General features: G+C 55.1%; 1 protein-coding gene across 1 annotated transcript; it reads left to right on the forward strand.

Annotated features, from left to right (window-relative positions):
• The first annotated feature begins 1,095 nt into the window (after positions 1–1,095).
• SLX4 (SLX4 structure-specific endonuclease subunit) lies at positions 1,096–20,702 on the forward strand. Its single transcript, XM_040459630.1, has 15 exons — positions 1,096–1,181; positions 1,394–1,764; positions 3,180–3,404; positions 5,517–5,706; positions 6,579–6,791; positions 8,741–8,949; positions 9,044–9,360; positions 9,902–10,142; positions 10,610–10,698; positions 11,594–11,740; positions 12,547–12,716; positions 13,651–15,842; positions 17,984–18,083; positions 18,875–19,195; positions 19,673–20,702. The coding sequence occupies exons 1-15, from the start codon at positions 1,096–1,098 to the stop codon at positions 20,139–20,141; spliced, it is 5,340 nt and encodes a 1,779-aa protein (XP_040315564.1). The 3' UTR covers positions 20,142–20,702.
• The last annotated feature ends 1,571 nt before the right edge of the window (positions 20,703–22,273 follow it).

Below are 22,273 nucleotides of genomic sequence, written 5' to 3' on the forward strand. Positions count from 1 at the left end.
GCGTGAACTTAAGCCAGTTCCTTATTCTTGTGCCTGACTCTTGCTGTAAAGGGATGACAATACAGTCTACCCAACAGGATTGTTGTAAGGATGACACGAGCTAGACTCGTAAAGCAGTTAGACCTGTGCCTGGCATACAGTAAGCATTCAATAAATGTTACCTGTTACAAACGGTGGTAACTTGTGATAAATGCGATTGTGAAAACAGTGTGTGGTGACAAAAAATGATGGCAGTGGAGAGGGTCCACTTGGATAAAGGATGAGGGGAAGCTTCTTTAAAGAGGTGACACAGAAGATGAGAATGGGCCAGCCATGCAAAGTAGATTACAGGTGTCCATGTCTGCTCACCTCCATAAAAACAGGTGATTAATTGGATTACTCGGACAGTGGAGGTTGCAATATGGTATTTGAAATAAACTCTGTTACTGGGTCATTCAGTTTTGACTTCTGAATCCCACTAAACTGTGCCAGTGTAAATAATCACACCCATAAGGCTCAGCCTTTGCAGTGGTCGCCGTTCGAGTTAAGTTTGGGGAGCTCTTGCTTGGGTGAGAGAGGGTGGAAAAAAAGTGGCCTTCTTTTGATTTGGAAACATTGCTCATGTCAGTGATGAATAAGCCTCCTGTACTCTTGTCTTTTGTTTCTTCCTGAGTGTTGAAGCTCATATTTTCTTCATTCCTCTTGTCCCTCCCCTGCACATTAAGTTTCTGTTGAGAGGGCCTGAGGGATAGTTTTTCTGCATTTGACGATCATCTTGTTTCTGCGGTAACTGCCCTTCATGGGATTCATTCATTCCCCAGATTTCAGTAAAAACAACACTCTTTCAAGATGCTCACGGTCTTTCTTTGATGGGTTTCTAGATCCCTCCCCCTGTGTTGTGCTGTGATATCCTGTAGGACCATGAGTTTGTGTTCACCAGGCTGTACTTGAGTATTTGACACAGGTACTGCTACTCTGAGGACTTTGTCCATCCTCTCCATCCTCTTGTACCTTCCTGGAAGGAAGGGCATAAGATGCAATGTCTGTCTAATTACATTTAGATGCTTTTGGTTTTCCACAGATGTGACATTGAATGAACCAATGTGCTTTATCACTATGGAGATCTTGGAGAATTGCCTGAGCATGAAGTTCATATGTATCCTACCTTGGAGGCATCCGTTGGACAGCAAAAGCTCTCAGATGTGAACTTTAAATGTGCTGCTTAACGCAGACTCTGTGTGAAGAAAGGCATTTAAATTCTTACGCGGGGGAAAGCACGACTTTTTGCTCAATTGTGCAAACTCTCCAGCTGTCCTAGTGAGAAGTAGAGAGCAGCCGTGATGGAGCTACAAGTCTGAAGGAGGCCCTGCTAGGCTTGTTCCTGGGTCCCCAGGTAGACCTCAAATCTCTGAAGAATACTTGAGAGCCTTAAAGTTGGTCAGATGATGGATGAGTCAGACGATGATTTTAAGGAGCTCTGCGCCACCTTTCTCCAAAGGGTGAAAAAGAATGGCACCAAGGAAGTGTCGGGGGAAAGGAAGACACAAAAGGCCTCAAACAGCACTGAGACAAGCAAACCGAAAAGGACCAAACCAACTGCTACCAAGAGCAAAACCCTTCAAGGCCCCAGGGAGAAGAAAACTCGGTCTGGCAGCCAGGCCCCGAGGACTAAAAGGCAAGGGGCACCCAAGTGGCGGGAGAGCAAACCAGCTCCCCCTGAGAATGGAGGGGGAGGTGTGCCTGCCTCTGCTGTGCTCCAGGAGAACGTGCAGAACACCCAGACAGGTAACTGGGCCAGAGCCACGGGCAGTACGTTTCCAGAGAGGAAACCAGAGATGACTGTACTGTTTTACACCAGGAGTCAGAAAACTTCCTGCAAAGGGCCGGATAGTAAATTGCTTTGGCTCTGCAGCCATGGTCTCTGTTGCAACTTCTCAACTCCCTAGGCAGTGTGTAAGCAAATGAATGGGCTGTGTTCCAACAAAACGTCATTAACGAAAACAGGCATCCAGCCTGAGGACCATAGTTTGCTGACTCCTGTTTTAAACAGTGGTCAAATATAACCCCTTCGTGAACTTTCTACATGATTATATTTGTGGCCTTCTGCTCTTTCAGAGTTTCCTATTAATCTTTACATTATGTAGTTGACACAAGTTACGTGAACATGAAAATAATGCTGCTTCTCATTTTCTTGAATTTATTCCAGAGTGGGTAAGTTGCAATGGGGCCAGCCAGTTCGTTTAGGCTGCTCAGAAGGCAGTAGGAAGCTGCCAGATGGGTTTAAACCCCAAGAGAATCTTCAGGTCCTTCCTTTCTCCTCCAGCACCTTTGTTCTTTTCTTTTCCTTTGTCTGTTTGAAGCAGGTTTCTTATCCTGCTGCCCTTGGTGTACTGAACCATATTGTGTATGTAGCATGCCTTCTTCAAGCAGAGCTGAGAACCAGCCTTGCATAAGATATTTGGGCTCCTGGGTTCTGTTTCTAAATATGTCTCACCTTTACTTCCTGATCTTAAGTGATATTTTTTACCTAGTGTGGTCAGCATGATTTCTCAATGGAGCGGTGGTAAACACTTAGCTGGCAGAGACCGTTGTAAGGCATCAGTGATGTTACCGAAACGTCGTCGGTCCCTCATGCACCCTTTGGGAGTCTAGCGAAAGCCACGCATGACTCCCCCAGAAAACCGCACCCCCGTGCACACCTGTGAAACTGGCATAAAACTGCAGGGCTTCATGGATCCCCACCAGAGGCCATCTGTGGACGCCAGGGTATCGAACTTATGACCTAGGAAGATCAAAATGTTTGTCTTTAATATTTCTTTAATAACACCTTTAGAGAAAGAATTCACATTCTATAAAATGCACACTCTTCAAGCATACAGTCCAGTGGTTTTAGCGTACTCACAGAGCTGTGTAGTCATTACAACTCCGCAGTTTTTGAACATTTCCATCAGCCCAGAAATAAACCCTGTGCTCATTAGCAGTCACTCCCTGTTCCCCCTCCCATCAAAGATATTTATGACAGGTCTATTTATATTCCCCCCAACGGGGAGGACACCAATAATCACTCCTATTCACACTTGAGGGTTAAACTCAACCAGTTGGTAGAGGGCCCCTTGAGACTTGGGTCTAACCTGGATCTGGTGGAAGGCTTTGTTTCTCCAGCTAGAACACATGCCTGTGAATGTTTTCCTCCTTGCCAGAGGATGCTCGGGACAGCGACTCCCAGCCCCCTCCTTCCCATCTGACTGCGATGGGGCCCAGTCCCTCCAAACCCCGGACGGCCGAGCTCGTCCTGCAGCGAATGCAGCAGTTCAAGAGAGCAGATCCTGAGCGCCTGCGGCATGCTTCCGAACGGTGCTCCCTGGAGTCTGCAGTTGAAGAAAACCTCCCGAAGGGCCCTCGAGAGGAGATGACGGCAGGGGACGGTATGATGGGAGTTTTACATCTTCCCCTCAGGGATAAGTTTTAACTCGGGGTGAGGGGCGGGGGAAGGGCAGGGCGGGAAGGAGCTGGCATTCCAGGAGTTTCTGGTGGGGGCCGGCTCTCTGCCCGGGATTGTACCTTGGCCATTCATTGTTGCTAGCCAGAGAATGAAGGGTCCCTTGGGTCATTTCTCACCTACCTTCTTTGACAAGATACCTCTCCCTCTTTTTATTTATTTTTGTTATTTTTTAGAGAAAGAGAGTGTGAGTGGGGAGAGGGTCAGAGAGAGAGGGAGAGAGAATCTTAAACAGGCTATATGCTCAGCACAGAGCTTGATGCCGGGCTCGATCCCATGACCCTGGGATCATGACCTGAGCCAAAATCAAGAGTCAGATGCTCAACTGACTAAGCCACCCAGATGTCCCTATTTTGGCTTTTTATTACAAAATTTTTCCCACGCACAAAAGTAAATATATATTACAATGAACCTCCATATCCTCAACCTGTATTTAACAATGAACATTTTGCCACCTATCTGTATGTCTCTAAGTGTACATGTTTCTTCTATACCATTAGAAAGGAAGTTCCAGACATCATGATGTTTCACCCCTCGATCTCCTACATGATCAAAGTGTTGCTGCCACACCTAATTCCATAATTCTGCCTGGTGTCCGCTTCATATTAAAATGTCCCTACTTGTCCCAGGGACAGTTTTATAGCTGGTTTCTTTTTTTTCTGAATAAGGATCCGTGAGAACTAGATGTCCACAAACTGCATCTGCGACAGTTTAGTAGTGTCTTAAACTGTCTTTTTCATGATTTTTTTCATTAGTGCAGGACAACTGTGTTTTAAAATTTCCCACTTTTCTAGATTTATTTGCTCACAGTGTCATTTAACCACTTCCTGTAAGCCCTGTGTTGCATCACACGTGAGTAGACTAGAGGTCTGAGTGGCTCAGGGTTAAAATAGCTTGGCAACAACATTACAGGTGGTGTGCCCCAGGAGGCAGTCCCATTCTTTATCCCACAAACAACAGGAGCCCTCCTCCCTGGTGAAAAGACACACGAGGGAAAAAAATAGGAAGAGACTGCATGGATGGTCCTACAGCTAATAAATATGGAGTCTCTTGGTACCGACGTGCAGATTTCCCCTTGGGAGCACTGAGGATTCTCAGGCTACCTCTGAGGTCCACGCAGGCAGCGATGTGGCAGCTGCTGCGCCATCAGTCCCCGCAGCACCAACAGGGTGCACAGGAGTTGCTCAGCTAGAACACGAGCTCGGCACCCGCCCTCTGTGGGACTCGGTGTTTCCATCGATCTTCACAGCAAAGCCAGTCATGCTCAGTATTCAGGAGACAGAAACCATTTCTTTGTTTAAAAAAAAAAATAGGGCACCAAAATGAAGGGTGATGTGTTTCTGGCTTTAGTGGAAAGAGCGATAGACTGTAGGAATATTCAAGGACTGAGGATTTGTGAAGTTCTCCGAGCACCTCCCTGTGAGTGCCAACAGTCTGCTCCAACAAATTCAGATGTGACAGAGGGCCGCGGCCGTGGCCCAGCCACCGAGGGCGCCATCTCCAGACCAGAACCAGTCCGTCCGTCCTTTGGTCTGATGCTGAGAAGGAGACTGACCTTTGAGGACAGAAAGGCATTTATTTCACTTTGACCTGTTTTTTCTAGGATGGGAAACAAAAGGTCCTAGCAGTAGGAAAGGCTGCACTTTGAAGAGAAAACCTAGATTTATTGGAATAGGAGCCTTGCAAGCCTGGAACGCCCGAGGCGGAGTTTCGCAGAAACGGGGAAAACGGAAGGCGCGTTCTCCAGGACGCTGCTGCTCAGACGGTGGTCCTGACCCGTCAGAAATGCGGGATCTCAGGCCTCCCCTAGATCTGTGGGATGCAGACCTGCGCTTTAACAGGCTTCCCAGGGTTCTTCTGCACACTTGGGGGAGTTCCTGTTCCAGGGGCCCTGATTACATCCACACTCACCGGACAGGGTGGGGCCGGGTCTGCTTTCTCCACACTCCACCCACTGTGGGTGCTCCGTGAGGCCTGGCAGGCGGTGCAGGGGTATGCAGGTGAGCTCGTCCTCACAAGTCTTCGTGCCTCTTCACAGGGTCGGGGCCCTGGCTCCCTGCCACAGAGAGTGACGCGGCGGTGGCCTCGGCCCTGCAGCAGGAGTTTGGGCAGGAACAAGCATCGTTACCTGATGAGAACCTGGAGGAGACAGGGTTGTTCTTCTGCCAGATCTGTCAAAAGAACCTCTCAGCCATGAACGTGACACGGAGGGAGCAGCATGTGAACCGGTAGGAATGGCCGGTCACCTCTCCCGTGGGTGTGACAGGTCCAGCGGAATCTGTGGTGGGAATCCGGAGACACCTGACCGTGACCTTAGCACCTCAGTGTTGGCATCAACCTGTCCTTGCTGTTTTTTTACATAGCTTTATCGAGATGCCTTTCCCGTATTATACAGTTGATCCTTTTAAAACGAACTGTTCAGTGGCTTTTATTTATTATGTCCAGAGTTGTGCAACCGTTACCACAGTCAATTTTAGAGGATTTTTACTCCTCCAAAAAGAAACCCTGTACCCACTAGCACTCACTCTCCCTCCCCACCCCCACCAACGCCCACCCCAAGCCCCTGGGAGCCGCTCATGCACTTTCTGTCTCTGTGGATTTGTCTGTTCCGGACGTAAGTGGAATCACACAAGATGGAGCCTTTTGTGTCTGGCTTCCTTCACTCAACATACTGTTTTTGTGGTTCATTCAGGTTGTAGCACGGATCAGAATTCTGTTCCTTTTTACGGTTGAAGAATGCCCCATTGTATGCATGGACCGTGTCTCATTTATCCGTTCTTCCGCTGGCGGGTGAATGTGTTTCTACCTTTTGAATATTGCGAATAGAGCTGCTGTGAGCGTGTGTTTCGGGTATTAGCTTGAATGTTTGCTTTCAGTCCTTTGGGGTATATACTTAGCGGGATTGCCTCCGTGTAACCTGTCCTTGCCTTCTTCAGCCGGCTTTGCTAACAGATCCCTAAATGTAGGGGTTCGGAGGCTGAGCGAAGGCCGCGTGGGGGAGCTGGCTGTGGCCCGCAGCATGTCCGTGCTGACGTGGACGCAGGTCTGCTACAATCCACGTTATCAGGAAGGGCGTTCTGTGTTTACCGTCTTCCTCCAGGTGCTTGGATGAGGCTGAAAAGGCACTGGCACCCACCACACCACGGATCCCCGAATGCCCGATTTGTGGGAGGCCGTTTCTCACCCTGAAGAGCAGAATCAGTCACCTGAAACAGTGCGCGGTGAACATGGACGTGGGCCCCCAGCTCCTGCTCCAGGCTGTGCGGCTGCAGACGGTTCCGCCGGAGGGGGCCTGTGGCACACTGGCATCAAGGTGAGTCACATGAAAAGGAGGAACACCACAGAAACGCTTTTTTTCTTTTTAAAGCCTTTTGTAGTGTTAGAGAACAACAGAACCCTAGACCCCTCCCTAGATTCTGGAAACGAAACATTTGAGAAGGAAATCAGGCACAGTGCCCACTAGCATGGAGAGGAGACAGATTCTGTATCCTCGAAGGCTTTGAGATGGTCCACACGGGTGTGTCTACGCAAAGGACTAGCTGGACTGGTTTCCTGGAGGGCCTTTCTGAGCTTTCTCCATTCTCGGCATCCTGTGGTTGGTGCCCTCTGGGGCAGTGAGGAATTCGGTAGCCCGCTGTCCGTGTCTGTGTCCCGTGTGCTGTGGCACAGCTTCCACCTCCACGCGGTCCGATTCTCACACCATTAACGTTAAAGGACTCAGCATCGTTCAAAGAGTTGTCAAGACAGAAGCACAGGCCTTTTTGTTAATGTGCATGAATTAAATGCATAAGTGTCACAATAAGAGGCCTGCACGTAGCCAGAAACAAGTCCTTGGTGTGCAAACCACAGGTACGCGGGCAGCTCAGCTCCCCTGCACCTTGCCCCTGCCACGGTGGACGCTGGCATTACAGGGAACAGTCTAGTGCCGGCCCTGGACTTTTGCAGGTTTGGGACTTCCTTCCTTTGACAGCTGTCAAGAGCAAAGGGAAGGCCAAGGGCGTGGCTCTGTTTGTCCTGGTCGGTGTCTTGCACACAGGTTATGGGCATCTGAGCTGGGCCAGTGGTGGGACTGGGGTGGGCAAAAGTCAGTTCTTAGCTGGTGAGCCTGTCTGTATTGTAGCACATCAACAGCAGCATCTCAGAATTGGAAACTTTAAGGACCTAGCATAGATATTATCTAAGCCATTGTTGTCTTTCAGTAGGACTGGATGACAACTACTTACTCAGATGACATATATCTGCCTTTTAAATACTTCCAAGAAGAGACACGAGATGTGTGTGGGTCCTTCTAGAAGGTTGTTAAGGTAGAAAACGACAGCCGATGGACACCCTCACTGAGGCTTTGAGACTCACCTGCCCTAAGGCCAAGCCTGGTGTGTGTGGAACTCTGGGTAGTGGATACTGGGATGGCCCCTTTCTCTCTGGGGGGCTGTGGTTATCATGTGGGGTTCCCAGGAAGTTGAACCAAATTAGGGCTTGTGTAGATCTTCCGAAGTGATATCTGAGATTCTTGAGCCATCCCTGGCCCAGGGGAGAGCATGAGCTTCTCTGGAAAGACCAGAGGTACCTTCCAGAGCAGCCCCACAGCTGGGTTTGCGCTCCCAGTCTCTCTCTCACCGTTGCCCTCCTATTTCTCACTCGGCCTGTTGGGATTCACCAGGCAGTCTGCGTTCTCCAGCCAGAAAGTCCTTTAAGTAAATCTCCTCCAAGCTGGCTGACCATTTTGGTGGTCTAAGCTGGGAGTCCTTTCCTTCAGACCTTGGACAGAGGCTCTGCCCACGGGCCCCTGCAGGAGGGGAAGGGATCCTTTCGTGGCCAGTGTGGCCAAGGGACTGCCTGAGGGGCATCTGAGGTATGGTTGGGCAGAAGTTGGTGGAATCCAGGAAGCTGACTCAGAGCCGTCGAATGTGGGCTCCATTGGCAGGGTCTGGCCACACGGAGCATGTGCAGGTACCATTTACAGCTTTGTACGTCTGCCAAGAACTCAGCTGCGTAGCATCACATGGAAGGTCCCAGAGCCTCTGCTCTCCGGGCCGCAGCGAACGTGGCCCAGAATCACTTGAGCTTACACAAGGCAACAGGATGAGTACAGCGAATGCCCAGAGCAATTGACGCCTCTGTCTGATGAGTTCACATTTATCCCTTTTCTCTCCTGACCAGAGGGTAGAAGGGGTCCAGGCCTCTCTGGTCCAGTGGGGACCGCCTCAGAAGAGGAAGCGCTCACACTTCCGGCCTCTCTAACCTGTTTGGCTGTCTTTTAAGCTTCAGCCATCACGCTGGAGGTCTGAAGCGGAGGGGAGCCACCAACCAGAAGGAGCTGCCGAGGAAGCGGAGGGTCACCAAGCCTGAGGCGCCGTCCGAGGACTTGCTGGTGGCCATGGCCTTGTCCCGGTCTGAGATGGAGCAGGAGGCTGTGCCAGCGGCGCTCAGACTGGGAAATGCCTTTTCTGAGAGGATAAGACTGGGAGCAGGTAGGCGCACCCCTGCGGGGGGAGGCTCTCCACGCTGCTGGCCGAAGGTGACTGCAGCTGGGCCTCGTGACCCTTTGCTTCTGTTTACCTCCAGAAAAGAAGAGCCGCAAGAGGAAGGCGCCTGTTTCCCCTCCCCCGTTGTTAGTCCAGGACCCGGAGACCACGGGGAGGCTGACGGCGGATCGGGTGGCCCAGCTCTTTGCCGAGGAGGTGGAGCTGTCCAGCACGCCGCCACTTCCCACGAGCAGGATTCTAAAGGAAGAGCTGGGAAAGGCCGGTCGGTGTCTGCGGCCACCTGGAGGGAAGCAGAACTTTCTGTGGGAAGGCAGCGCCCTGACTGGAGCCTGGGCCCTGGAAGCCTTCTACACGGCAAGCCTGGTCCCTCCCATGGTGCCCCAGCAGCCCGCAAAGGTGCGCCCTCCCCTCTGGGCATACGGGGGGCTCTGGGGAGAGGCCAGCAGCTCCAGGAATGCAGCACTGGTCATCAACAGAAAGTCTGAAAAGGAAGGAAGGGTAGGAAGTCAAGGGGTGTTGACTGTAGCATGTTTCTGTGTGTAGGAACTGATGGCTCTCCTGGGAAGAACTGGCCAGTTTCCCACATGTATCCTGTCCCTGGAGAGTGTAACTGAAATGCAGTCCAGGACCCCACCCCCGGAAGGGCTGGTATAACCCACGTATGGTGGGGCCCAGGAACCAGCCTGATGCAGGTGTGCCTAGAGTCACTAAGCTTGAGGCCATTTAGATGACGTTAGGAGGACAGGGCCTTCAGGAACCTTCAGCAACATAGGTGCAGCAGGCAGGCCTTCACTGTGACAGAGAAGTCCGTTGATAGATGGTGAGGGAGAAAAGCTTCATAGGGTTGCTCTGGGCTGTGGCTGGCACTCTCAGGGATCCTCTGCGTGGCGGCTTCTGCAGTAGCCATTTGGTCACTCGGCTTTCTGACTTCTTTCAGGCTCTTACACAGGAGCCCATGCTCCTCCCAGGGCTGCCTGACCAGCCAGAGCTGGGAGTGCAGATGCCACCTGCTGTCCCCAGTGCCCACCCTGCAGGCCACGGCCCCAGGAGCCCAGGCCCCTCCGCCAGCCAGAGGGAGCACCAGGCCCTGCAGGACCTTGTGGACCTGGCGGGAGAGGGGATGAATGCCAGCCCATGGCCCTGCAGTGGGGGACCAGCCAGCCCGGGAGGGGTTGCAGGTGAGACACCGGATGGGACACCTGGGCCAGACCCGCCCTCCCCCCCCCCCCGCCCCGGCCACGGCTGCAGCGTCACTGGCTAGTCCTTGTGACGTGGTGGTAGCCACTCAGACCTGGGGGTCTCTGGCTTGTCCCCATGAGATGGGGAGAATGCGGTCTCTGTGAGTGCTTTCCTTTTTTCTCAGATGAATGTCGTGTTGGTGAGTCTGTCACAATTACCTTAAACTTTAACCCAGAACACAGCCCTTTTCCCAGAGCAAGAGACCTGCAGGCTACTTGTGTCTATTTCACCACCCTGTACCTCTGGGTGAGGGGGTAAAACCTATCAGTAGGTGGTTCGCTTCAGTGAAGAAGCCCTCGGGTGACAAGTACCTCCAGGGTGCCTCTGGGGTCAGCCGGCTGACAGGTGATGCCTGGAGATTGACGTTGCCAGATGTGATGTTCTTTTAACCTGTGAATTCTCTCAGGGATGGATTTGTCACCCACTGGCCTTCCACTGACTGGGTTTATCCCGCCACCCCAGGAAGAGCAGCTGGAGAGGGGCGGCCAAACTTCGGTAAGGACCGGGCTTCTCCCTGCGGGCTGGGCAGCCTGGCCCTGCTCCCGACCCTGTGGTCCTGGCCACTGAGTCAGCTCACTGTCTCCAGACCCTTCCACAAGTGCACTGGACCCTCACTGGCCTTTGAGCTAAGCCAGGCAAGAGACCACAGGAGTCTCCTGTCCCCTCTAGGGTTCTGCCATGAGGCTTCTGTCCCTATCGTCACTGCACTCTAGGGTACCACAGCAGCCAAGCCCCGGGAGCCTGCTCTGTCCTGAGAGCCCACAGGGATCACCGCTGCTCTGTGAGGGGCTTCGTTCCCTGAACTTTCATTCATTTGTTCAGCATCTACTGTGCCCCTCTGACATCAGGTCCCAGGCTGGCCTCCGGATAATGGTTCAGGTTCCCTGTTGGTGACGCTGGGTTGGAAGTTGGGTTTTCCTTAGAGAGGATGTCATCCTGTTAGTATATCGGTATCAGCCAAACCCTTCACACCACGGTCTACCTGATGACCGTGGCACAGGGTCGGAGAAGGGACTCGGAGCTCCCGTCATCCCGGTACCTGAATGGTGAGGGCTCAGGATCCTTGCCTGTCACATCGGGCCGCACACGGTGTTTATGAAGCACTTAGCCCAACGTGCACCCTGCTCACCCTGCTCGGCCGCGGCTAATGCCTCATCTGCAGCTCTCTTGCCGCCGTCATGCCTCCACTTGCTTGTCCCCCGCATTGTGGGCCAGGGGATTCCGGGTAACGGAGAACTTGAGCAAGAAGCTAGCGTGCTGTCCCATATTGTTGAGAGCCTCAGGGTAATAACAGGTGGAACCCGGCGTGCGAGCCTTGGGGACAGGAGCTCAAGGCACCCCTAAAGTTGGGGAACTTGCCGTTAGCCCGGTCTGCTCCCCCTCCTTCCAGCTCACCCTCAGTTTGCTGCTGGCTGACTTCAGAGCCATGGTCAATAACCCACAGCTGAGCGACATCCAGCTTCAGACAGACAGCGGGGAGGTGCTTTACGCCCACAAGTTCGTGCTTTATGCCCGCTGCCCCCTTCTCATGCAGTATGTGAGTATGTCCCCTCTCCCCCCTTCTCCCTTCCCCCCTTCCTCTCCTGCCCCTCCCCTCCTTCCTTTCTCTCCTTCTCCACTCCTCCCCCTCCCCTCTTCCCACCTCCCCTCCGCCTCCCCCCCCGCCCCCTCCCCCCTCCTCCCCCCCACCCCTCCCATTCTGGGTGCTCTCTTATGCTCCCTTCCACTCTGTTCGGGCTCTCCCTCTGTCTTCCCACCCCCTTCACTCCCCTTCGCACCCCCCCTCCCTGCCCACGCTCTCACCCGTCTCTCCGTCCTCTCAGTTATACTTCACGGAGAAGACCTTTTTGAGGTTAGGAAGCAGTATGAGGAAATGAAGTGAGGATTGGGAAACATCAGATTTCTTGATTCACTGAATAAAAATCCACTTTTCCCCAGAATTTTTTCCTTTTCCTCTGTGTCTGTAATTATAAAGTCATCCTCGACCTCTTGAAGATTGAGCTGCTGACAAACGTTTCTGCACTGACCCGCACCGACACGCATTTAACTTGAACGTTGTGTCGCAGGATCCAGGAAGCTACTGTCGGCCTCTCCCAGAAGGTTCTAGTGCCTCTGATGTGTCTGTCGAGAGGGAAACGACCGGGTGCTTAAACACCCATCACGGTCTGCTTTTATCAACGGCGAAGTCCTATGGCCTGACCACAGAGCCCGCGGGGCAGACTGGCGCGACACTGGCTGACGCTGGTGCCGGGGAAAGGCTGTGTGGAGGAGGGGCCCCCTCTGTGTGGCCCCCGAGTCAGGCTCGTGAGGTCGGTAACCTCCTGTATTCTCCTTCGTTTTCAGGTGAACAGCGAAGGCTTCTTCGCCGTGGAGGACGGCGACGTGAAGAGCCAGCGCGCGCTGCTGGGCGGCGTGAGCGCCGAGGCTGCCCGTGCACTCCTGCACTATCTCTACACCGCGGACCCCGGCGTGCCTTCCCGGCTGGTGCCCGGCCTGAGCGCTCTGGCCCGCAGGTCCGATCGTTCTTCCCGTTTACCTCACAGCGTCTGACGCGAACTGCCAAGGAGTAGCAGGTTGACGGCTCGCGGGAGGGCCAGGGCTGCGCCCTTTCTGTGTTAACCCCAGGTCTATGCTCAGTGGTGACCTCACCTGGGATGTACTGACTGGAAGTCTGGCCAGAGCGGGCGCTCGTGAGAGAGCCCAGCGCTGGTGGAGGACGGCCTCTGCCGAGTCACGTGGCTTGGAGCTCCCTGGGTGTGATGGGGGTGGTCCTCAGCTGCCCCAAAGCCCTGCCACTCCTTGGCCGTTCCACCACGAAAGCCTAGCGGTGGCCGTCCTTTCCCAGGTCCCAGAAAACAGAAGCAGCTAGGATGCGTAGTTTAACTCCCGCGGGCTCGCACCTAGTCCACGCAGCAGCCGGGAGGGGCAGCGTGCAGCTCCACAAAACGAGGGGAACCGTGTCCATCCGAGGCCGTGTCAGCCCTCGGGTGCGTCCTTGGGAGAGGACCAGCCTGCCCCTGGGGTTCTGAGTGTGCCAGTCAGACCACAGAGTGTTCGGGGACACGGCAGGTGGTGCCCCCATCGCCCCGGCTGACCTGTGACGGGTTCGCTGTCTTTGGTTTGCATCGGTCCAGAGCTCCGGGTGCCTCTCAGGGCAGCTCCAGCCGGGCCGCACCACCAGCTGCTGTCCTCCAGCTCGGCCCGATGCACCTTCCTGTTTGCGCAGCGGAGTCCAAGATCCCTTCCTTAAAGTCCCTGAGTTCCTTCTAGAGCTGAGTGGTGTGTGTGGGGCGGGGGCTGCTGGGTGTGAGCATGGGCGCCGTCTGGAATAGAGCAGGGAAGAGGCCAGGACTGAGTCAACGGCTCTCCTCCCCATGACCCTCACCTGTGCCGGGGCACCGGCTGCTGCCTCTGTGAGGTAGTGATGCGTGTCATTTCCTGCTGCAGGTTCGGCGTTAGCGAGCTTGCTCTTCTGTGCGAACAAGAGCCTGATGTGATGGGTTCAGAGGACAGGCCACGGAAGGAGAATGAAGACGAGGACTGTGAAAGCCGGGCGGAGAACTTCCAAGAACTCTTGAGGTCCATGTGGATAAAGGAAGAGGAAGAAGCAGAGGCTTCATTGAAATCCGAGGGCTGTGAAGAGGACAGAGAAAAAGTGGATGAGGCAGAAATGGAAGAGATTTATGAATTTGCAGCCACTCAGCGCAAGCTGCTCCGGGGGGAAAGCACTCCAGAGGTCAAGGAAGAAACGGACCGGTTCGGGGAGGATGGTCCCTTGTCTGCACAAATCTCATTAAGTGTTCAGGTTCACGAACAGCCGGAAAATGCAGAAGAGATGGAACTGTGTGACCAGAGAAGAGATGAGGCCCCAGTCAAATGGAAGAGCGTGGGACCGTCCACGCCCCTGCGACTCAAGGGCCATGGTGCAGATGCAGAGACAGCAGGGTCCCCAGAGGAAGCACTGGGGCGTCCCGGCTCCTCTCACCCTTCTCGGGGCGGCCGGACAGGGAGAAAGGAAGGTGCGTTTTGGTGCTCGGCTGCTGCTGCCGCTGAACAGCCCTTTTCATCGACTCCCAGAAGATGCCCTGAACCGTCGCAGACAAGTGAGCTCCAGGAAGACAATGGCACGGCCACGAGAAAGGGGGCGGAGAGTCCTTGTACCCCTGCCCACCGGCAGGCACCCCCATCGCGCCCGTGCCTGTCGAAGCTCCTTCAAGGCAGGAGTCCTGGCCGGCCACGCCCTTGCCCTCGCCCTCATCACACCGGCCAGTCGCCCAGCGAAGCTTCTAGGGCAGCCTCCCAGGACTCACCATCCAAGCAGAGGAGGGGCAGGAGCCTCTGCAAGCTACTTAAAGATCCAGGCCTTCAGAAAGGCAAAGAACGTGGTTCCTTGTTGGAATGCAGAAATAAAGGGGCTCTGGTCTCCCCAGAAAAATCTCCATCCATTGACCTCACCCAATCAAAACCTGGTCATTTGAGCTCCCGATCTCAGAATACTCCATCCAGCAAGAACAGAGAAGATGAGATTATCCTTTTACTGGACTCAGATGAAGAGCTGGAGCTGGAACAAACCAAAACAAAGTCAGTTCTTGATGGTCCCCTGGAAGAAAGGAAAGTGCTAGAAGTTAGCACCAAGTCTTCTGAGCTGTTTTCCGTCATCGACGTTGATGCAGATCAGGATTCTTTCCAAAGCCCACCACGAAGAGAGGCGGAACTGCTGTGTGGGGAGGAGAGGCCGCCAGGGAGCCAGGGCTCACGGGAGGGCAGAGGGACCCCTCAGCTGTTCTGTGACCCCGAGAGCGGCCCTGAGGAGGACAGCACCACAGACGCCTCATGGCTGGTGCCCGCCACCCCCCTGGCTAGCAGAAGCCGTGACTCTTCATCCCAGACCCAAATAACAGGCCTCAGGTCCAGAGCTTTAGTGGATCACATGGCCCAGTTCAAACCCTGGGCCTCCCTAGAAAACAGGGATAGACCCGAAGCTGCAAATACGTGTTCGATAGCCAGGCCCCAGATGTCGCCACCGCACTTGGGCCCCATCATTGCAGGAAGCCCCGACAGCAGGGGCCCATGCAGTCCCCACCCCGGGCGCCTCCAGCACTTTGCTCTTCTGGCGGCCTGTCCCATCTCCGGGGGCCTCGCCGATTCCACGGGGCGGCTCCGGAAGCGCTCGCCCCTCGGGCCCAGCCTGCTGAATCAGGCCACCGCGAGTGAGGTGGTGGAGGTGGAGGACAGCGACGACGAGCGGGAGGTGGCCAACAGCAGCCCCCTGCCGGACAACGACCCTCCGATCCCTCTTGATGACTGCCACTGGCACATGGAGCCCCTCTCTCCGATTCCGATCGACCGCTTGAATCTTGAGCTGACGGGGCCCCTGAGCACCAGTAGTCCCAGCGGTTATGGCCACTCCCCGGCCCTCTCGGGCACCACCCCCATCCGAGGAAGCCTTGCTGGCCAAAGAAAGGCTCCAGAGAAGTCCCCTCGGGCCGGCTCGCCTGGGAGCAGCAGGCAGAGCTTTCTGAACTCCGCTCTGTGGGACCACTGGGATGAAAAAGAACAGACGTCTCCAGAGCTCCTTCCTGCGGCCCAGACGCCGAGTGCTGATGAAGCTCAGAAATCAGAAGGGTTAGAGACGCCAAGTGAGTAGCGGGGCGGGCTGGGGAGTGGGGGTAGTTGTGTCTTACACTGTTTTACACTAAGGGGCTGGAGGGGACGGTGAAGACAGCACAGGGCCGGCTGAGCCCTCCCTTCCGCCTCCCGGCTCAGGGACAGCGGGCTTGCTTCCAGAGTACTCCTTAGCCAGTTCGTATCCTTGCCTGGGTCCTGTGGCTCCCCTGGGCTCGAGTGAAAATTGCTGTCTTTGGACCCTGCTCGGGACTACTGAGCCAGCACTTCTGAAGGCCGACACGAACACCTCAGGTGCACCTCAGAATCGGCCACGCGTGGTTCCTCCCGAGGTGAGACAGAGCTGCCGTGCCGAGCCTGCAGCTCCACTCCTGTGAGCATGCTCAGTGGAAGTGCAGTCAGGACCGAAACAGATCCTCGTACCCAAGTGTTCACGGCAGCCAAAGCGGGGAAATAACCAGGCGTCCCTTAGCTGACGTGCAGGGGTAAAGGCAATGCGGTCCCATCCACACAGTGGGGTATTATCAGCCACAGAAAGGATAGAAGTACTGACCTGGTACGTCATGGATGAACCTTGAACACACGATGCTCGGTGAGAGACCGGAGTCACGGGAGACCACATGCTGTGTAATTCCATTTCCGTGACATGTCCAGAGGAGACACCTCTGTTAAGACAGGAGCAGACGAGCAGTTGCCGGGAGCGGGGGCGCAGAGAGAATGGGCAGCGTGCTGGGTACGGAACTGCCTTTTCGGGGTGACGAAGATGCTTTGGAGCTAGATAGAGGTGGGGGTGGCACCGCACCGGGAATGTCCAAAGCCTCTGGATCGTTCACTTTAAAATTACACGTGAATTTGCATCTCATTGAAAAAAACAAGAGGTGGGCAAGTGGGGGAGGTCCTTCCTCATCCACCAGCCCCCAGCCCCGTGGGGGGATGCCGTTTCCCAGCTCATTTCAGTCAGAGTCCCCCGTGCCAGTCCCTGAGGTGTTGCCTCCCACCCTGTCCCCTGCCGGGAGGATCCTGGGGGAGCCGGGAAGGGCAGGGTTGCACCAAGCAGTGGCTGGTAGCATGGAAGCAGCCTGCGGACAGAGCATCTGCGTGCGACCAGTGTTTCATTTCCTCCTAAAACCCGAGACCATCTGGGCCTTGTTGACCAGCACTCCCAGCATTGAATGGACTTCAGAATTGCCTGGAGAACGTCTTAACACATACACGGCCAGGCCTCCCACCCCACCGGTCTGGGGCTCGGCCAAGAATTTGCATCTCTAACCAGCCAGTTCCCAGGTGGTGCCGTGAGAACCACTGCAGGAGACATCAGACCGGGGAGACCTCAGTCTGAATTTGAGGCGGGCTTCCACGAGGTGACAGGCTTTCTCAAATTATACAAAGACTTTTGTGCTTTTTTTCAGGAGACAGCCTGTTTTCATTGGAGTCTCAAAGGACTCCAAGCTCAGAAAAAGGATAAGAACCAAATATATTCCTAAGTTGTCCCGTTTGTCTTTAAAATACTGACTTCTTTTCTAAAATAACAGCTTTACTGAGCTGTTATTTACACACCATAAAGTTTACCCTTTAAGATGTATAATCCAGTGGTATTTAGGACATTAACAATGTTCTGCAACTGTGAGGGGCTGGGTAAAACGGGAGGGAGAGTGGGAGGTGCAGGCCTTATTCCCAGGACGAATGAGTAAGTCCTGGGAATAAAATAGCACAGGGTACAGTCAGTGGTCTAACAGCGCACGGTGATAGACAGTAGCTACGAAACAAAAACGAAACCATACCCCTCGGTGGTTTTAGTACATTAACAGTGTTCCACAGGCATCACCACGAATCCCAGAACATTTTCATCATCCCGTCAGCAGCCACTCCCGCTGCCCCTTCACCCCAGCCCCTGGCAGCCATGAATCTGCCTTCCTCCCTGTTCCTGCAGCATCGGCATCGCACAAGGCCTGTGGCCCTCATCACGTGCCGTGCGATGCTTTCCGAAAAGACACAATTCTAGACTCAAACGATGAAGGGGTGAACGTACTGCTCTCATGCACAACGGTGGCTAGGCTTCCTTTGAAGGCAGGATTTCTCTTGGTGATCCTACTGAGCTCAAAAGAGGTAAATCCAGGTCCTTTGTGCTGATACGTGTTTCTTTTGTTCTACCTAGAAGGTGCTCATTGGAAGAACTTGCCCCCGAAAGAGCCCATAACCCCAATGCCAAGGTATTCCATCATGGAGACCCCGGTACTGAAGAAAGAACTGGATAGGTTGGTGTTGTTCTTGAAAACTTGCTCCTGAGTGGTCCACTCCCTCCTGTGAGCGTCCAGGCTTTAGTGAGGCCGGAGATGAAGGTCCTGCTGTGGGGCTCTGGTAGCAGGAGCCGCTGGGGGTGGGAGAGTGTGTGACGTCTGGCTGTCCGCACACTGTTCCCGGAGAAGCTAAGAGAGGAGACTCCGTCAGGTGATCCATCGGGTGACAGGTCTCCATGAGCCATGTGGATGGAAATGGGACACTTGCCTTAACAGTCTGAATAAGGAGATCTGATTTTTTAAAAGAACATCAAAACTATCACATCGCAATCAATGCTGCTCCTCACCTTGGGCACAGAAGGTGTTCTCACTACCACCATCGCTCAGAACCTGGGAATGGCCCTTCTGGAATATTCTTCAATGTAAGCTCAGTTGGCCTGCAGAGTAGACATCTCTGAATGCTCACAAAAGTCAGGCATTTAAGATTTCAGTTACACAGGGGCGCCTGGGTGGCGCAGTCAGTTAAGCGTCCGACTTCAGCCAGGTCACGATCTCGCGGTCCGTGAGTTCGAGCCCCGCGTCGGGCTCTGAGCTGATGGCTCGGAGCCTGGAGCCTGTTTCCGATTCTGTGTCTCCCTCTCTCTCTGCCCCTCTCCCGTTCATGCTCTGTCTCTCTCTGTCCCAAAAATAAATAAAAAACGTTGAAAAAAAAATTAAAAAAAAAAAAGATTTCAGTTACACAAAGCCATTAATTTAATTTGTTGATAACTGTTTGCTCTTTGCTGAAGTTCACCTGTTTCCCCATTCAGGTTTGGCGTCCGCCCTCTACCCAAACGCCAGATGGTCCTGAAACTGAAGGAGATATTCCAGTACACTCACCAGACTCTGGAGTCAGACTCCGAGAATGAGAGCCAGTCCTCACGGGTGCTCCTGGAGGCGCCTCACAGCCAGACCCAAGCCAGCAAGACGTCCAAGGGCTCCTCCCATCAAGAGAATCCTCCTGGTGGAAGCCTCCCTCCAATGAGCAGGGAGGAGCCTCCAGACCCTGATGGTGACGCCCAGCTCCCAGCCTCCCAGGAATCCGTGGCCTCCTCCGTGGACAGCAGTGACAGTTCCTTTAACTCACAAAGGTAACGGGACCAAAGGACAGGGCGAGTGGCTTCATAAGTCCTCCAGCCAGTGGGTCCATGAGTTGGCGGAAGCAAGGCCTAATGCCGATGTTGAGAAAGCCCAGCTGCCTTCTGCATTTGAACTGTAGGAAACCCAGCTGGGGTTACGGGCAGTCCCCTGTGAGCCTCCTGAGCAGACCTCTGGGGCTCCCGTATCCTTGCCCTCAGGATACTCTCGTGAGGGGACGGGGCTGGCCTTCCCGGTAGCACCTGTTGCTGCTGGCAGTAGATTCTGGCAGAGGGTAGGATCCTGCCCCCGCCGCAGCAAGAATGGCAGGATTGCAGCGGCCTGGAGCTTCCTGCCACCCTGGGAGGTCATCCGTGCCACGTGTTGGGCTCTGCAGGGGACACAGAAACGCTCTTTCCCTCAAAGAGACTCCTGGTCTCGGGGTGCTGTAGAGGAGGGTCACAAAATGTTTTTTGTCTGGTTCTTTGCAGTTCTTCCTGTGAGTTTGGAGTGGCCTTTGAGTCTGCAGGGGATGAAGAGGATCAAGAGGAGATAAGTGCCTCACAGACGGCCGCCCAGGCGGCAGCCACGGAGGAGGCAGTGAGGCGCTACATCCGCTCCCGGCCGGCCCTCTACCGCAAGGTCCTGCTCTATCAGCCCTTTGAGTTGGCCGAGCTGCAGGCCGAGCTGAAGCAGCATGGCATCCGCATGGCCCTGGGGAAGCTGCTGGATTTCCTGGATGCCCACTGTATCACCTTCACCACCTCCGCGGCCCGGAAGGAGAAGCTCCAGAGGAAGAGGCGGCAGCCCGTGGGCAAGAAGAATCGGGGCAGGGCAGCGGGCCGGTCCGCCCCTCCCCACCCGCGGCCGTCCGCAGCCTGTGAGCGTCTGCAGCCCCCCGCGGCGAGCCAGGCCTCCACGGGCATTTCGGGGCCTGGGGACCACATCAACCCCCCGTGAAAGTGACGATGGCACCGAGTTGGTCGGCTTTCCCCAACTCCATTTCCACGGTCCTCAGGGCCCCAGCCCCTTCCTCTTGTCAGTGCCCATGGTTTGTCTCCCTTTGTCTCCCTGTGACCCTGCCGTGGGTGGCCACCGGCTAGCCAGGACGAGGTCTTTCGGGTACAGGGTGTCCTCGTCCTGAGGTGGACATCCAGGGCCAGCTTGCCCTTGCCCTGCCTTCCTTCTTGACACTTGGCCATAACCCCAGCCTCCACCAGCAGACCAGGTGCCCACAAGCCTGTCACTGCCACATGTTAGGTGCTCTGCTGGCCCACCCATCCCGCCTAGATACCTGTCATAGTCACTAGCAGCCTCCAAACTGGGCAGTGCGGGCGGGCCCGGCTTTGCCGGGTATGTGGGGGAAGCCATCTCCAGCCTCGGGAGCGGTGTGGAGTATGGGCGAGGGCCAGAAAAGAGGAAAGGTCTGGGTCTCTACATCCATGTGAATGCCTTGTCTGTTTTAAATACGGTGCAGTCCATTTTATATGATGTGCAATAAAAACAAAAACGCTGTATAAAAAGTTTCCAGATACTACACTCTAGAAGGATGAGGGAAGCTGGCTGGCAGCTGCCCCCACACCCACATCTGCAGGTCTCTGTGACGGTCCTTCATTGCAAGGGGTGACCCAGGCCTGCTGGCTCATTGCTCTTTGGTTCTTAGGTAAGAGGTGTGTGCATTCGTTCATCCATGACTGTGAGTCCGTAGACCCACACTAAGCCCCTACCAAGCAATGAGCTCCAGCCCTCAATGCTCAAAGTGAGGCCTGGGGCCCAGCAGTGTCACCCCAGGGTTGGGGGGGGGGGTTGTTACAGATGCAGGCTTGGGCCTATCCAGACCCACCGAGTCAGAATCTGCATTTTACTACGATGAGTTTGCAAAGCCTGCCCTGGCCTCTGCGCTGGGCCCTGTGGAGAGAGGTCAGACACCAGCCATCAGTCATCAGACTAGGTCTAGTCATCAGCCAGACCCTGGCCTGTCCTGAGCTCGGTCAGTGCTCAGGTGGCCCCCAGCGATAGCCTCCCGGAAGAGGGGCATTGTGAGCTGGGCCTCAGGTGCATGCAGCATTCAGGGAGGTCAGAGGGGCTTCTTGAACACGTACTGTGTGTCCTGGTTTGTGCCCTGGGGAAGAGGGCCGGGCAGGGGTCAGAGGGCAGAGCAGGCTGCCAGGGCTCAGATCACAGCTAACAGCAGTTGAGACTAGAGACGAGTCTGGCCTGGTTTCGAAGGTACCATGTGTTTCTTACACCAAAGGCTTGCTCTCCTGCCCTAGTAGGGACTGTGTGAGGGAAGGGGGGTGGAGTTTGGGAAGCGGGAGGTGACTCAGAGCCCTTACCCGGCTTCACCGGCTCCTGCTGGAGACCCTGGACTGGGATGAGCAGCTTCGGATGCACTGCCTCGGGACGGGCCTGGGAGCCCTCAGTCCTCAGAACGCAGCCCAGGACGTCACCAGCTGCAGGAGGGGTTGAAACGGAAAAAGCCTTGGGCCAGGAGAGGGGTGGGGGGAAGGGAGCTCCGGTGGTAGGAGGCCTTGGCCAGGTCAGGTCTTCACCGCGGGACCCGGGGGGCCCCAGGGGTCGGCAGTGAGCCCAGCAAGGGCTTGAGCCCCGAGCCCGAGCCCGTGCACTCTCGTGGCAGTGAGGGACCAGCCACAAGCAGAGGACTGGCAGCCTCTGGCAGCCTCAGGAGAGCCCCGAGCTTTCCGGACAGGTCACACCTGGCTGGGGAACGGGACAATCAGGCCCAGCCACCTGGTTGAGAAGGAAAACGGTGTGGAGGAGCTGCCTCACCCCAGCACCCGCGGTGGGGCTGGCGGAGCAGGGCCGGCAGCGGGCCTCCTGCTGCACAGCAGGCAGATGTTCCAGAAGCTCTGCCCTGCCTCGTGATGGGTACTTAGCACAGATGAGAGCGTGCCGAGCCCCGGAGCAGTGGAAAACCAGGCGACACGCCCACTTTTTTTTGTGCTGTGTCGAGACCTCCCAGGCCTGTCCCGCGTCCTGTGGCGGGCCTGGCCTGGGCACGGTCACTGCAGGCAATCGAAGGGGAGCCATGAGGCCCCCAGGGGCCTGTACAACACCCCACCCCCACCCCA

Source organism: Herpailurus yagouaroundi, unplaced genomic scaffold (genome assembly GCF_014898765.1).
Source record: "Herpailurus yagouaroundi ecotype Mexico unplaced genomic scaffold, PumYag 222, whole genome shotgun sequence".
NCBI lineage: Eukaryota > Metazoa > Chordata > Mammalia > Carnivora > Felidae > Herpailurus > Herpailurus yagouaroundi.